Source organism: Chiroxiphia lanceolata, chromosome 2 (assembly GCF_009829145.1).
Source record: "Chiroxiphia lanceolata isolate bChiLan1 chromosome 2, bChiLan1.pri, whole genome shotgun sequence".
Lineage (NCBI taxonomy): Eukaryota > Metazoa > Chordata > Aves > Passeriformes > Pipridae > Chiroxiphia > Chiroxiphia lanceolata.
In genome coordinates, this window is record NC_045638.1 from 91651024 (window position 1) to 91663065 (window position 12042).

At 49.3% G+C, this 12042-nt stretch overlaps 3 protein-coding genes across 3 annotated transcripts; 1 reads left to right on the forward strand and 2 right to left on the reverse strand.

Moving 5' to 3' along the window:
* Positions 1-83: 83 nt before the first annotated feature.
* Positions 84-4958, reverse strand: EMG1 (EMG1 N1-specific pseudouridine methyltransferase). Its single transcript, XM_032679890.1, has 6 exons — positions 4791-4958; positions 4609-4710; positions 3674-3815; positions 3224-3282; positions 1235-1384; positions 84-413 (listed from the first exon to the last, which is right to left on the reverse strand). Exons 1-6 carry the CDS (start codon positions 4926-4928, stop codon positions 300-302), a joined length of 705 nt encoding a protein of 234 aa, XP_032535781.1. The 5' UTR covers positions 4929-4958; the 3' UTR covers positions 84-299.
* Positions 1429-3104, reverse strand: LOC116782857 (adiponectin receptor protein 1-like). Its single transcript, XM_032679891.1, is given in 4 exon segments — positions 1429-1791; positions 1794-1876; positions 1878-2183; positions 2185-3104. Coding segments are annotated over 4 exon segments (651 nt in total). The 5' UTR covers positions 2325-3104; the 3' UTR covers positions 1429-1669.
* Positions 4959-5132: 174 nt separating the features above from the next.
* On the forward strand, positions 5133-12002 carry PHB2 (prohibitin 2). The gene is made up of 10 exons (XM_032680441.1): positions 5133-5298; positions 5376-5460; positions 5536-5615; positions 6276-6460; positions 8581-8710; positions 9186-9289; positions 9715-9792; positions 10309-10385; positions 10616-10621; positions 11437-12002. Exons 1-10 carry the CDS (start codon positions 5172-5174, stop codon positions 11465-11467), a joined length of 903 nt encoding a protein of 300 aa, XP_032536332.1. The 5' UTR covers positions 5133-5171; the 3' UTR covers positions 11468-12002.
* The last annotated feature ends 40 nt before the right edge of the window (positions 12003-12042 follow it).

Below are 12042 nucleotides of genomic sequence, written 5' to 3' on the forward strand. Positions count from 1 at the left end.
TGACAAATTTGGGCCAAGTCCCTGCTATAAAGGGATATGGCCTACCCACGTATGAAGCATGAGAAAGTAAAATTCACAAGCACTTTTAAATCAAAAGATACATTTAATAGGAGGAAAAAAGGGTCAGTGAGGCAGTCCGTTTAAAGTCTCAGTGCTCCAGAAGCTACAAGGACAAAGTTGAAGCCTTTTCCTTTCCAAGAGCAGAAAGTTGCACCAGGTCCACACCTAAGTAAGAGAGCCTTTCTGGAACATGGAGTCACTGTATAGAAGTCCACCATGACAGCAGTAGCAGCAGCAGCTCATACTACTCCCCAGACTTCCTCAAAGGCAGTAGTAATTTTAGCACACGTCAGGGCAGCAGAGAGGGGATAGTTGCTGATGGAGACCATCTTTTCTGTATAGTCAACATTGACCTGAGAGAAAAGAGGGATTAAAAAAAAATAGAAAAAAACCCCATCAAGCTGCAAGTTTTCCTTGAGCCCCATCTATCTCCATTAGTACAAGAAAAAGAAGGAGCTACTGGACAGGGTCCAGTGGAGGGCCACAAAGATGATTAGGAGGCTGGAGCATCTCTCTTATGAGGAGAGACTGTGGGAGCTGGGCCTGTTTAGTCTAGAGAAGAGAAACTCAGAGGGGATCTCATCAATGCATATAAATATCTCAAAAGTGGGTGCCAAGGGGATGATGCCAGACTCTTTTAAGTGGTGCCCAGCAACAGGACCAGGGGTAATGGCCGTAAACTAAAACACAAGAAGTTCCACCTCAACATGAGGAAGAATTTCTTTACATTGAGGGTGGCACAGCACTGGAACAGGCTGCCCAGGGAGATTGTGGAGTCTCCCTCTCTGGAGACATTCAGAACCCAACTGAACATGCTTCTGTGTGACCTGCTCTAGGTGACCCTGCCTTAGCAGCGGGGTTGGTCTAGATGATCTCCAGAGGTCCCTTCCAACCCTAACAATTCTGTGATTCCATTAATTGGGGAGGCACAGTATTTCTCCAGCAGGACAACTGTTAGCCCTCACTAATGCCCTCTCTTGAGAGGGAGAACAGTCCCAAGTGTTGCAGTATGGGGCCTTTTTTGACAAGCCTGTCTGGAGGGAAAATGGGGGGCTGGGCGGGGGGGAAGCCAAGCTGAAAAAAGGGGCAGGTAAAACCTCCATACTCAGAACAAGACTGAAATCTATGCTGATAAAGATCTTTACAACTCCAGATAAGGGATACACACACTTACCGAACCGTGGGCAAAAGCTCCCACTACAATGGCAACTGGCTCTGCTGCAGGAACCAGCTCACGCAGATTCGTCACCTTTGACGCTGCAAAGGAAGTACCAATCTTCATACAGCCCACAGGCAGATGGTCACTGACTGGATTCTTAATCACCTACAGAAAGCAGAAAGTTCACAGGGATGTAGAAGTATGGCCACATAGCTAGGTCCATTGTTTCAAACAAACAAACAGCTGTTGTCAGCTGTTTGCAAACTGCACTAGGAGCTCGCAACTAGTGCGACTGGAACAGCCCGTCCTCATTGTCCACAGTAGTTACGATGTAACATATGTCATTCAGCAACCAATATTACATACACAATTCAACATGACAGACTGTTCTTACTCAAAAATCAAATCCCCTTGAGGTACACATCATGTTTCCCTGTTCCTCTGCATTACTCACCAGTTGCACCCAGGTCCTTGAGCAAAAGCGCTTGAGGCCATCTCTGCTTGGGCAGAGATGCCCAAGACACAGATGATGGAGGAGTAGGTGAGTCTTGGCTGAGGGGAGCAGAAGACAAGTAGTAGAGCCACAGAGTGAAGCTCCCTGTGATCAGCACTGCAATTCCTGAATAATCTGACTTCAAAAAAGTCTGTGAGACCACCTGAGTGACTATAGACAGTGTTGAAAATCCAGGAGAAGCTGAGGCAGAGCACTGCTTCTAGGAAAAATATCCTGAACACCACCTTCTGCTGGAGAGGAGCCATGAAGTACACATTGGGCAGCAACATGGTCAAGATCCCCAGGCAGAGGAACAGAACAAATCCCAGCAGGTGTGTCCAGATGTTGCCAGCTTCAGTGTGTATCTGGAAGATGCTCTTGAAGCAGGTGTGGAAGGAGGGCATAGGGGGCCTCTCTCCATGCAGGAGGTAACTTTTGGCCTTGAGCCAGTCAGGCAGCACATTGTATGAGCCACTGCCATTCCCAAACCTTGTACATAAACTCTTCCATGTTCTCCATGGCGTGGTGAGCCTGTAGGGGCAGAGTCAGTACTTGCACCACCTCCTCCTCTTCACGGGCTACTGGACATGGCAGGTCCTCAGCACTGGCCATGCCACCCGGTCCTTAGTCCCCCTTCTCCTCCAGGAACAGGCACAACTGGAGCTTGCCAAGATGGGTACCAGGGGTCATGAGTTTGGAAAAGTTGAAGTAATCCACTTTAGGCACCTTTGTCTCATCTTGGCTAGCAAGCAGGATGCCGCTGGGATCTAAGACCACTCTACCTTTTTTGGGTAATCTGAACGTACAAAGTTCATTTATGTTATAGCAGTTCTTGATCATGATTAATTCTTCAATATATTGTTCAGTATATTCCTTCCTCACCTGGAAATCTTGCTTCTGTCTCTGATGAGCAGCGCAGTAAGGTCCTGCTCCTGCCCAGCAGCTCCTTGTTCTGGCATAATACTTGAGCCAAGTTTGAGAGAGCCCTGAGCAAGGAAGGCCAAGCCTGGCTGCTTGTTGTCTATCCTTGCCTGCTGACCCGTTTACTCAGGGAGATGTGCTGGCTGAGGCAAAGCATTCTCTGCCAAGATGATGACATTATTATCATCACCATCTTCCTTAGGCTGCTGCTTCTCTGGTGTTTCCAGCAACAAAGGTAATTCTCCATCCAAGGAATCCGATATCATGACAAGACCTTTGTCCCTGCAGTTTATCCAGTGTCAGTGCCCAGCCATGGCAGTCAGGCTCTCACAAGGAAACAGATCACTCAGCTCCAAGGACAGCAGTGTTTGAGGTTCCTTTCCTGCAGCAGCTCCCACAGCAGATGCCAGCCCCATGCAATGACGGGGTGGTATGGAATAGTGACCGTGCCCACGCACCTCTAATCTCCATCCCCTCTCTGCAAACAGGACACCAACCAAAAAACCTCCCCAAAAATCTCTCCTAAATCGGTGTAGGATGCAGAGCTAGAATGTCGCAACATTAGCTGTGAACAGTTAAAGAATGCTTACCTTCAGCAGCTTCTGAGGCCCATCAGCTGCTCGAACACTGAGCTTATGCAGCAGCTGAACTGACAAGAGAAAACAAGAGAAGAAAATTACTTAAGCTGACAGTTCTTTTGCTGGAGGAATCCCATGCTCTGCCTGGAGATCAGAGCTGAGGTACACAAGAAATCTACCTTTAGATTTCCCAGCACTGCCTGAAGCAGTCTTAAGAAGTACTGACCAGCAAGTTATTTTGCTGGTAGCACAGTCTCCTGCAGGCACTCACCACTGTGCTAAGGAACACACAGCTGGACTATGCACCCTGGAACATCACAGATGGATGGTTTAATTTCTCTGCTTTTTTTCTCAGTTTCACGTTTTAAGGTTGGTGCCACTTTTTGACTTTTCCCAAATTCTTCCTCTCTTAGCCAGCTTCCTGCATTATTCTGTGGCTGGTATAAATTTTGAATCACTTACCCATAAGACCACAGAACCGATCAAAAGTTCTTGGGATTCTGGTTTGGGGATTGACTTCAATTAGAACATTCTTCTGGGTATGGATATAAACCTGCAGGAGACCAGCCCGATTCAGGGGGCTGTCCATGAGCATCAGGAGACTCTGAAAGTGAAAAACACACAGAAGTGGAAACAGAAAGGCACAAGAAAGGATTCTTGGGTAAATTGAGGGTTACCTCCCATGACTGCAGAAGGGACCGATGTTAAGGCTGAAAATTCATCTGACTACTGGAGTTCTACTGTAATGCTAAGAAAGCAAGCCTAGACTCAAACGGCGACTAAACTCAAAAACCACACGCACAACACAAGAGGCCAAACTCGCTCCCTGGGTTCCAAAGGCACAAGTGTCACTGAAAACCAGGAAATAAACCCTCCAACCCATTTACTAGGTTAGAAAGCAGACATGACTGTATTCACTGCTGAGGCATATGGGGCACCCCTCAGCACGGCAAAATTACCTTCTACCCACTCAGAGCTGATTTCAACAAAATTTTTGAACTGGTTTTATTAGTTTCTTCGTTATCTTGGGAGTCCTGCCAAATGCCCTTGTCGCCAGTAAATTCTGCCCATTATCAGTGGTACATCCTTCTCCCCGAGCTATATTAACTTCCCCCACCAAGTCTGAGATCACTGAAGCACGTCAAGGCCTAAAATTTGTTTTCCTAACACATGGGCATCACTTAGAGCTTAATCATTAGACGCTATCGGTTTCACGGACTGAATCTCCCTGCTTGCTGATTAGGTCAACGTTTTCCCCCGCTGCTGCATAGACTCCTTTTTAAAGAAATACAGCCTGTTCGGCAGCACAAGCAGGCCCGCAGCCCCGAGGAGCGATGTCCCCAGGCCGCCTGCAGGGCTGCCACGATGGCACAGGCGCTGCCGGGCCCAGCGAGTACCTGGTGCGTGATGTCGGGCCGCACCTCCCCGGGGTCCCGGCCGATCCGCAGCAGCAGCGCCTTGTGCTTGTCGCAGTTGAGCAGCTCGAACGTCTTCCCCACCTACGGCCAAAGCACGGACAGGTTGGGCGGCGAGGGACGAGGGCGCCCGTGGCGCGGCCGGACCCCCTCGCCGCCCGCACCTTCACAGTCTCCAGACTCGCCCCCTCCAGCACCACCAGGAGCCGCCGCTGCCCGCGGGGCCGCTTCGCTTCCAGCGGGAGCCCTTCATCCTTCTCACCCCCCTGCGCGTCCCCACGTGGCCGCCTGGGCGCCGCCATTTTGCCACTCCGCCCCGCCGGCCCCGCCCTGGCCCCGCCCCGTCCGCCGCGGCCACCCAAGATGGCGCCCGGGGCGCGCCCTCTATCTGGCTCCGGCCGGACCCGCTTCCGGAGCGCTCGCCCGCCCGCCCGCCCGCGGGAGGGGGCGGTGGTGGCGCTCCCGGCGCCGCGGTTTCTCGCCGGAACGCGGCGGCGGTGGCTCCTTCCGGTGTCCTTCCCGGCGGGGGCGGCGGCGGCGCGGCCATGGCGCAGAACCTGAAGGACCTGGCGGGTCGGCTGCCGGCCGGGCCCCGCGGCGTCGGCACCGCGCTCAAGCTGCTGCTGGGCGCCGGCGCCCTGGCTTATGGCGTGCGTGAGTCCGTGTTCATCGGTGAGTGCCCACCCCGCCCCCCTGTGCCCCACGCGCCCGTCGCCCGTGCTGACCGAGCCCCCGCTCTCTCCTCGCAGTGGAGGGCGGCCAGCGCGCCATCTTCTTCAACCGCATCGGCGGCGTGCAGCAGGACACCATCCTGGCCGAGGGGCTGCACTTCAGGTAGGGCACGGCCCCCCCGCTCCCTCCCTGGCCCCGCGGGTGCCCACGCCCGTAACGCCTCTCCGCCTCCCGCAGGATCCCCTGGTTCCAGTATCCCATCATCTATGACATCCGAGCGCGCCCGCGGAAAATCTCCTCCCCCACTGGCTCCAAAGGTGAGAGAGAGGCCACGAGGCGGGAGGGAGGGGACGGGAGTCCTGCCGTAGTGCCGGTCCCCTTCATGGGATCAAGGGATGATAGGGGGTTAGAATGGATCTGAAAGTCCCTGCCCGTGGCAGGGGCACCTTCCACTAGACCAGGTTGCTCGAAGGCCTTATCCAGCCTGGCTTTGAATACTGGTAGGGATGGGGCATCCACGATCTTCCTGGGCAACCTGTGCCAGCGTCTCACCAATCTCCCATAAAGAATTCTTTCCTAACCTTAGGATTAAAGGGTGGGTTCAGTTCTGCGTATACTATGTCTCACCTAAAAAATCTACTGCGCAGGCTCAAAGGCCTTACCCACATTTACAAAGCCGGGCGAGGGTCAAAACGGCCATCTTCTACAAATGCAGTCACACAGAGATCAAAAGACAAAGGCATATACACCTGCCTCCAAAGGTGCATCCGAATCAACTCTAGCATGCTGGAACATCAGAACCATGCTCAATTCTGTGGATAGCAGACGTCCTGAGCGTCATTCTACCCTAAATTTTTTTCCCAAATCTTCCTTTGCGAAGCCTAGCCACGAAACGTGAATCACTACAGTCCCTAATGAAGGGCTGCTCTCTGGTTTCCCTGTAGGCCCCTCACCTCTCCCCTTCTCCTCCCTCTCAGACCTGCAGATGGTGAACATCTCCCTGCGGGTGCTGACGCGCCCCAACGCGGCTGAGCTGCCCAGCATGTACCAGCGCCTGGGGCTGGACTATGAGGAGCGGGTCCTGCCCTCCATCGTCAACGAGGTGCTCAAGAGCGTTGTGGCCAAGTTCAACGCCTCCCAGCTCATCACACAGAGAGCACAGGTGAGCCCTGCCCGGGGCAGGCTTGCACTCAGGTCACAAAGAAACTGCTGAACACTCCCCACTGTGGATGTGGGGAGTGTTGTAACAGGTAAAGGAGAAACGTCTTAGGCTGGTGGGTGATGCGTCCAAGTGGAAAGAGCACGGTGCTGTGCCTTGCTTGCACCTCAATTCCAGTGCAAATACTAAGGTTGTATCATTTGCTTCTGAAGAAGACTGGACCCATTGGTACATGAGGTCAAAACTGTACCGCAGTGGGAGAGGTGGGGGAGGGAGAGCTGATTTACATCACAGTTCACAGTAGAACTGGCTTTAAAAACAAATTACCTGGCTATTTATGGGTCTCAGAATGTCTGTCAGAGCAAGTTAAACAGTTTTGAAGGGTCTGAAAAATGAAGGGGATGAGCAGTTAAAGCACTAACCTGTCAGTGATGGATGCTACAGAAGGGTAGGGAGTACTTCTGCGTAGAATCCCAGAATGTGCCAGGTTGGAAGGGACCACAGTGATTCATCTGGTCTAACCTCCCTGCCCAAGCAGAGTCATCTTGCTTCATCCGTGGCACAGGATTGTGTCTAGATGGTTCTGGAGTATCTCCAGTGAGGGAGACTCCACAGCCTCTCTGGACAACCTGTTCCAGTGCATGGTCACCTGCACAGTAAAGAAGTTCTTCCTCATGTTCAGGTGGAACTTCCTGTGCATCACTTTTTGCCCATCGCTCTTGTGCTATTGATTGGCACCACTAAGAAGAGTCTGGATCCATCCTCTTGTAACCCCCCCTGCACACACTGATTAGAAAAAGATTAGAGGGTCATCTGGAGGGAGGGGTGTTACTAAATAATAGAAATATTTAGCTTAAAAATGCTTGTGTCTGAAAGTTTGTGTTGTGGTAATTTGATTGCCAGGGATTCTGAGAGTGCTCATCACCTGTGGTAGCTGAGGGAGAGAGGAGGTGCTGCTTTTCTTTTCAAAGGCTTTACAGGAGATCCTGCAGGATCAGTAGAGTGCTAAAAAGGAAAAGTTGTCAGCGGAAGTACAAAGCATCTCTTAGGTAGTTTCTGATCCATGACAAAAGAAGCGAAGATAGGAACTAAGTGTCCAGGTTTTGTTATGAGAACTGACCCATAACAGGGACTTCAGGGTTTTGTGCTCATCCACACAGTGTGCACTTGGGGGGATTTGTTCATCCTCACATGTGGAGAGAATGAGTGGAAATGATGTGACAGCAAAGAGTATCTGTGAGGGGTTCAGGTTTATTGGAAGCAAAGGCTGTTAAGCATCTGTGATCTTAGAGGAGAGTAATTCTATGATCTCTGAAACTTTTGAACAAACTGAATTGGATTTGCCTTCTTTTCACATATCCTTACTAGTGTGTGTTACTGTGAAATGATGTGTATTGCGGGGGTTGATAATCAGGAGAAAATGAAGTGCCTTTATGTAGTTAGGTACTTGCAGTTCACACAGTGAAGGTTTGTGTCATTATTTTCGAGTTCTGCTCAGCAACAGCTGCAGCAAGAGTAAAAAAAAATACTAGACCGGCCAAGCATGTGATACTGTAGCAATAGTTTCTGTTTAAGTCAATATTTAGTGCAGGACTTGTCAACCTGACTGAAAAAGGTGCTGGCAAGTTAAACATGTAATAAATAAAAATATCTTGCAGCAACGCCTATCCAAAGTGGCTAAAAAGAGTGGAGTAGCCACAATAGAGAAGTAACAAATTGTGTGGTCACTTTTTTTCCATGTTGGAATACAATTATGAGAAGACAGCCTGCAAACAGTGGCAGGTTCAAGGTGGAGAAGGAAGTGCTTATTGCCAAAATGTGTGAGAACTGTGGAACTAGATGTGGTAGGATGTGAAAGCCAAAGATGCTTTCAAGGTTTTTTTATTTCTGCAATGTTAATTGCATAGTAGTGACTATAAATAAGCTGTAATGCAGTTTTGAAAATGTGATGTGTAGCTGTGGATACGCAGTGTTATTCAGAGGCAGTATTGATGTTCATGGTTTGGAGCTGGGCTTAGGCAATGTCTCCCTCCACACTGTGAAGAGCAGTTGTCCTTCACTTCTGGAGTGCACAGGAACACCCTGTGCTTGGTACTACTCTTCTTGCTGTATTTGTGTTTCAGGTGTCCCTGCTCATTAGGCGAGAACTGACAGAGAGAGCCAAGGATTTCAGCCTCATCCTGGATGATGTGGCTATCACAGAGCTTAGTTTCAGTCGTGAATACACAGCAGCTGTGGAGGCTAAGCAAGTGGGTGAGTTCTGTTTGTGCCTGAAAAGGGTGGATTGCCTTTTCCCTTTCACTGAATTATTAAAAAAGGAGGTGGAATTTGGGCTACTGTGTCGCTGCTTTTATATCAGTACAGGTACAGAGTTATAAATCCCAGCCTCCTTAGTAATGGAGCTGAACAGGTTTACTTTGTAAGTATTGTCAGAAAGCTTTGGACCATAGCTGATAGGATAGACTGTTGGAGGGACTGAGTTCCCCAGGCTAGGGTTCCTCTTCAGGCCAGGAAAATGTTTCTTCCTGTGGGGATTACATGTGGAGGGTCTGGATGCTGTGGATTTTACTTAAGGTAAGGTGCACTCAAATACATTTTGTACTTGTGGATATGGTCCCAGAATGCCATAGGTTCTTTCGGAAGCAGAGCCCCTGGGCCTCCACTCTCAGGTTCTGATGGCTCAGAAGACACGATGTGGTTCCAATGCGTGTGTCCCTTCTCCCTGCAGCCCAGCAGGAGGCACAGCGCGCCCAGTTCCTGGTGGAGAAGGCCAAGCAGGAGCAGAAGCAGAAGATAGTTCAGGCTGAGGGGGAAGCGACAGCTGCCAAGATGATATCCTGCTTCGGGAGATTTTGTGGGTCGTGGCTTTTGAGCTTGACAGTCCTGAGAATCCGTCACACTGAGCTCACGCTCAGGAGACTGTGATCGGATGAAAGCTTCAAGTAGGTCACTGTTATTTTTTCCCCCACTTCTCCAGTTGGCTGGAGTGAGGTTCACCTGAGGTTGCAGGTCAGAGCAGAGAAGGTCATGAGCCTTCGCTCCCTGCTATGAGGTTTAACTTTTATTGGCTGTGTTGGACCATAATCCATAATGTTCTTGATTTGGGGAAGGAAAAACATACCTGCCCAAAGGCCCATGTTATTCGGATAGAGATTTCTTTTTAGTCTTCAAGATGTTTTTTAACATGGCTTAGAAAGAATTCCTGGAGGGCAGGCAGCTTCTGTTTGCAGGTTTTCCTTAACTTTGTTCCTCTGTACCTTGGGGAAGCTCTCAGCAGGAATCCAGGCTACATCAAGCTACGTAAGATCCGAGCTGCTCAAAACATCTCAAAAACGGTGAGCACGGAATTCCCTTTGTCCTTTGCAGTATTTGTGCTGTCCCCCCAGCCCAGTGGCCACGTGATGAATTTAAGGCGAATGTGATTTGCCCTGTCCTGGTCTTTGTTCCTGCCCAGCTGTTTTTGCTCAGATAGAGCTTAAGATGATCTGCAATTAGATGTGAGGCTAAGAGTTCATGCCCTTCATATGATAAAGCCAGATCCACATCAGATTCTATCACCCACACTCAGCTGCAGCTGCCAAAAGCTCCTGGTTCCCTGTAGGCTGAGAAGAGGGGACAGATAAGTGTGGGATCGAAGGTCTTTGTGGCAGAGACAGAATGAGCACTTTTTCTGGAAAGTCTGATGGCTTCTGGGATGGAAGTCAGGAAGTTACAGAGTTGTTTTGGGGAATTGCATCGATTGAAATAAAACAGGAGTTCTGTATCTGGAGGGGGAGATAGGTTCCTAGTACTGTTCCCCCATGTGCGTTTATAGTCCCTTATGCCGTCTCCCTAATGGATTTCTCTTTCAGATTGCTGCCTCACAAAACCGTGTGTATCTCACAGCAGATAACTTGGTACTGAACCTGCAGGATGAGGGCTTCACCAGGTAAAGGGACTGGATGGCTGGATTTGTCTGCACCCTACCTGGCAAGCTGGTCCCCTCTCTGGAGCTCCCTCAGGATCTTTCCTCTGAGAGGAGCCTGATGCCAGAGGACACAGCCAAGTAGGGAGCAGTCATTCTTACTGTGGAAATGGAGATTTTTGTTAAATCTAATCAACTTATTCTTGTTTTTCTTCTTCCCCACCCTCCACCCCTTACTGCATCCGCTGACACAGAGGAAGGTAAGACTCTATATATTTTGATAATTTTGTTAGTACTTGGAACAAGGATGTTGCTGTTTTGCCTGGTGCCTGGGATGTTTCTAGCTTGGGCTTTTTTGGCCCCAGGAGGTTTATTCCATCTCTACCTCGTTTCCCATTTGTGATGTGAAGCTTGAAGCTTTCCTTGCAGAGGCCACACAAACATCTACATCAAGCAGGAGATACTCAGTAATTGGAGCTCCATGTGTGTCCCATAAGGAACCTTGCATGGCAAAGGCAGGAGTGAGGAGTGTTCTCTGATCTATCACACGTCTACAGGAGATCCTGTGTTTGTGGCAAAGAGGGCTGTAAGAAGGCAGGCTGATGATCATAGGAATTTGTGTTAGTTTGGAGTAATGATCTCTAGGAAAGATGCTTTTATTACTCTCCAAAAGCTTTCCAGTCCATGCTAGAAATCTCCATTTCCTGCTTTCAGAGCTGGCAGGAATTTCGTGGCTTTGCCTAATCTATCCAGTGTTTACTGAAAAAGGCAGTGCCAGCTGAGCTAAAAGAAGATGTAGCTGAAAGCTTAGATTTCTTTGAATCAAGAAGGGAAACCAGAGCTGATTTCTTCTCTGTGAAATCTCTGAGAAGATCCTTCTTTGTCACCTCTGATGAGATTCTGTCTTACTCATTCCAGAAGGCTTAAGGGGCTTTGCAAAAAAATACCGTTTGGAAGGACTTGGAAGTCCAGATCCTTTGGGCATGACACCCCACACCCTAAAATCCATAGTGAGGGGCTGGTTCAGCTTTGCTTGTGCTTTCTAACTGATGGCTCCTGTCTGTCTCCCTTTCAGTGACAGTCTCCTACTCAAAGGAAAGAAATGAAAGAAGCTAAAGACTCCTAGAACCAGCGTTGCTGACCAGCAGAAGATAAGAGTGAGGATCTTTGAACTCCCTCCACTAGCATTGTTTGCCCTCACTTTGAAGTTTTTAATCCAGTAGCCAGATTTGGTCCCTGTACCCCTGCTCCATCTGTGGTGATTCCTGTTACAGGAATGGGCTTTGCCTGTAGGCAGCTGTAATTCCTTCCTCACCCCACTGGTTAAGTTTGGAGAGGAGACAAGGGACTGGTATTAACCCATGTGGATATAGTAATTTACCTCTAATCTTCATTAATCTTTAGATTTCGGTAGGATATCAGAATTCTCTTTTGGTCAAGTGAGGGAGTTCTGCTGCCATCAGCACCAGGCTTTTTTTTGTAGTAAATTTTGTTTCACTCTTGATCCCAAGAGAACCTGGGACTGAATTCAGGAAAATGCCATTCATTGGGTGCCTGTCACTGCTGGGATATCTATTTGTGTCACTGCCTGCTCAGTGATGCTTTCAAACATTTGTAAAAATTAAAAGAAAAACAAATTTATATTGTGTCTAAGTGTGCTTAGTGCCTGAAAAAAGATGTT

Excerpts from the sequence above, each read along its gene's own strand:
- PHB2 (XM_032680441.1), top strand. The coding sequence starts at position 5,172 with ATGGCGCAGAACCTGAAGGACCTGGCGGGTCGGCTGCCGGCCGGGCCC. Across the intron at positions 6,461-8,580 it reads TCATCACACAGAGAGCACAG|GTGTCCCTGCTCATTAGGCG; the intron begins GTGAGCCCTGCC and ends TTTGTGTTTCAG. Across the intron at positions 8,711-9,185 it reads TGTGGAGGCTAAGCAAGTGG|CCCAGCAGGAGGCACAGCGC; the intron begins GTGAGTTCTGTT and ends TTCTCCCTGCAG.
- EMG1 (XM_032679890.1), bottom strand. The coding sequence starts at position 4,928 with ATGGCGGCGCCCAGGCGGCCACGTGGGGACGCGCAGGGGGGTGAGAAG. Across the intron at positions 1,385-3,223 it reads GGCCTCAGAAGCTGCTGAAG|GTGATTAAGAATCCAGTCAG; the intron begins GTAAGCATTCTT and ends TGCTTTCTGTAG. Across the intron at positions 414-1,234 it reads GAGCTTTTGCCCACGGTTCG|GTCAATGTTGACTATACAGA; the intron begins GTAAGTGTGTGT and ends CTTTTCTCTCAG.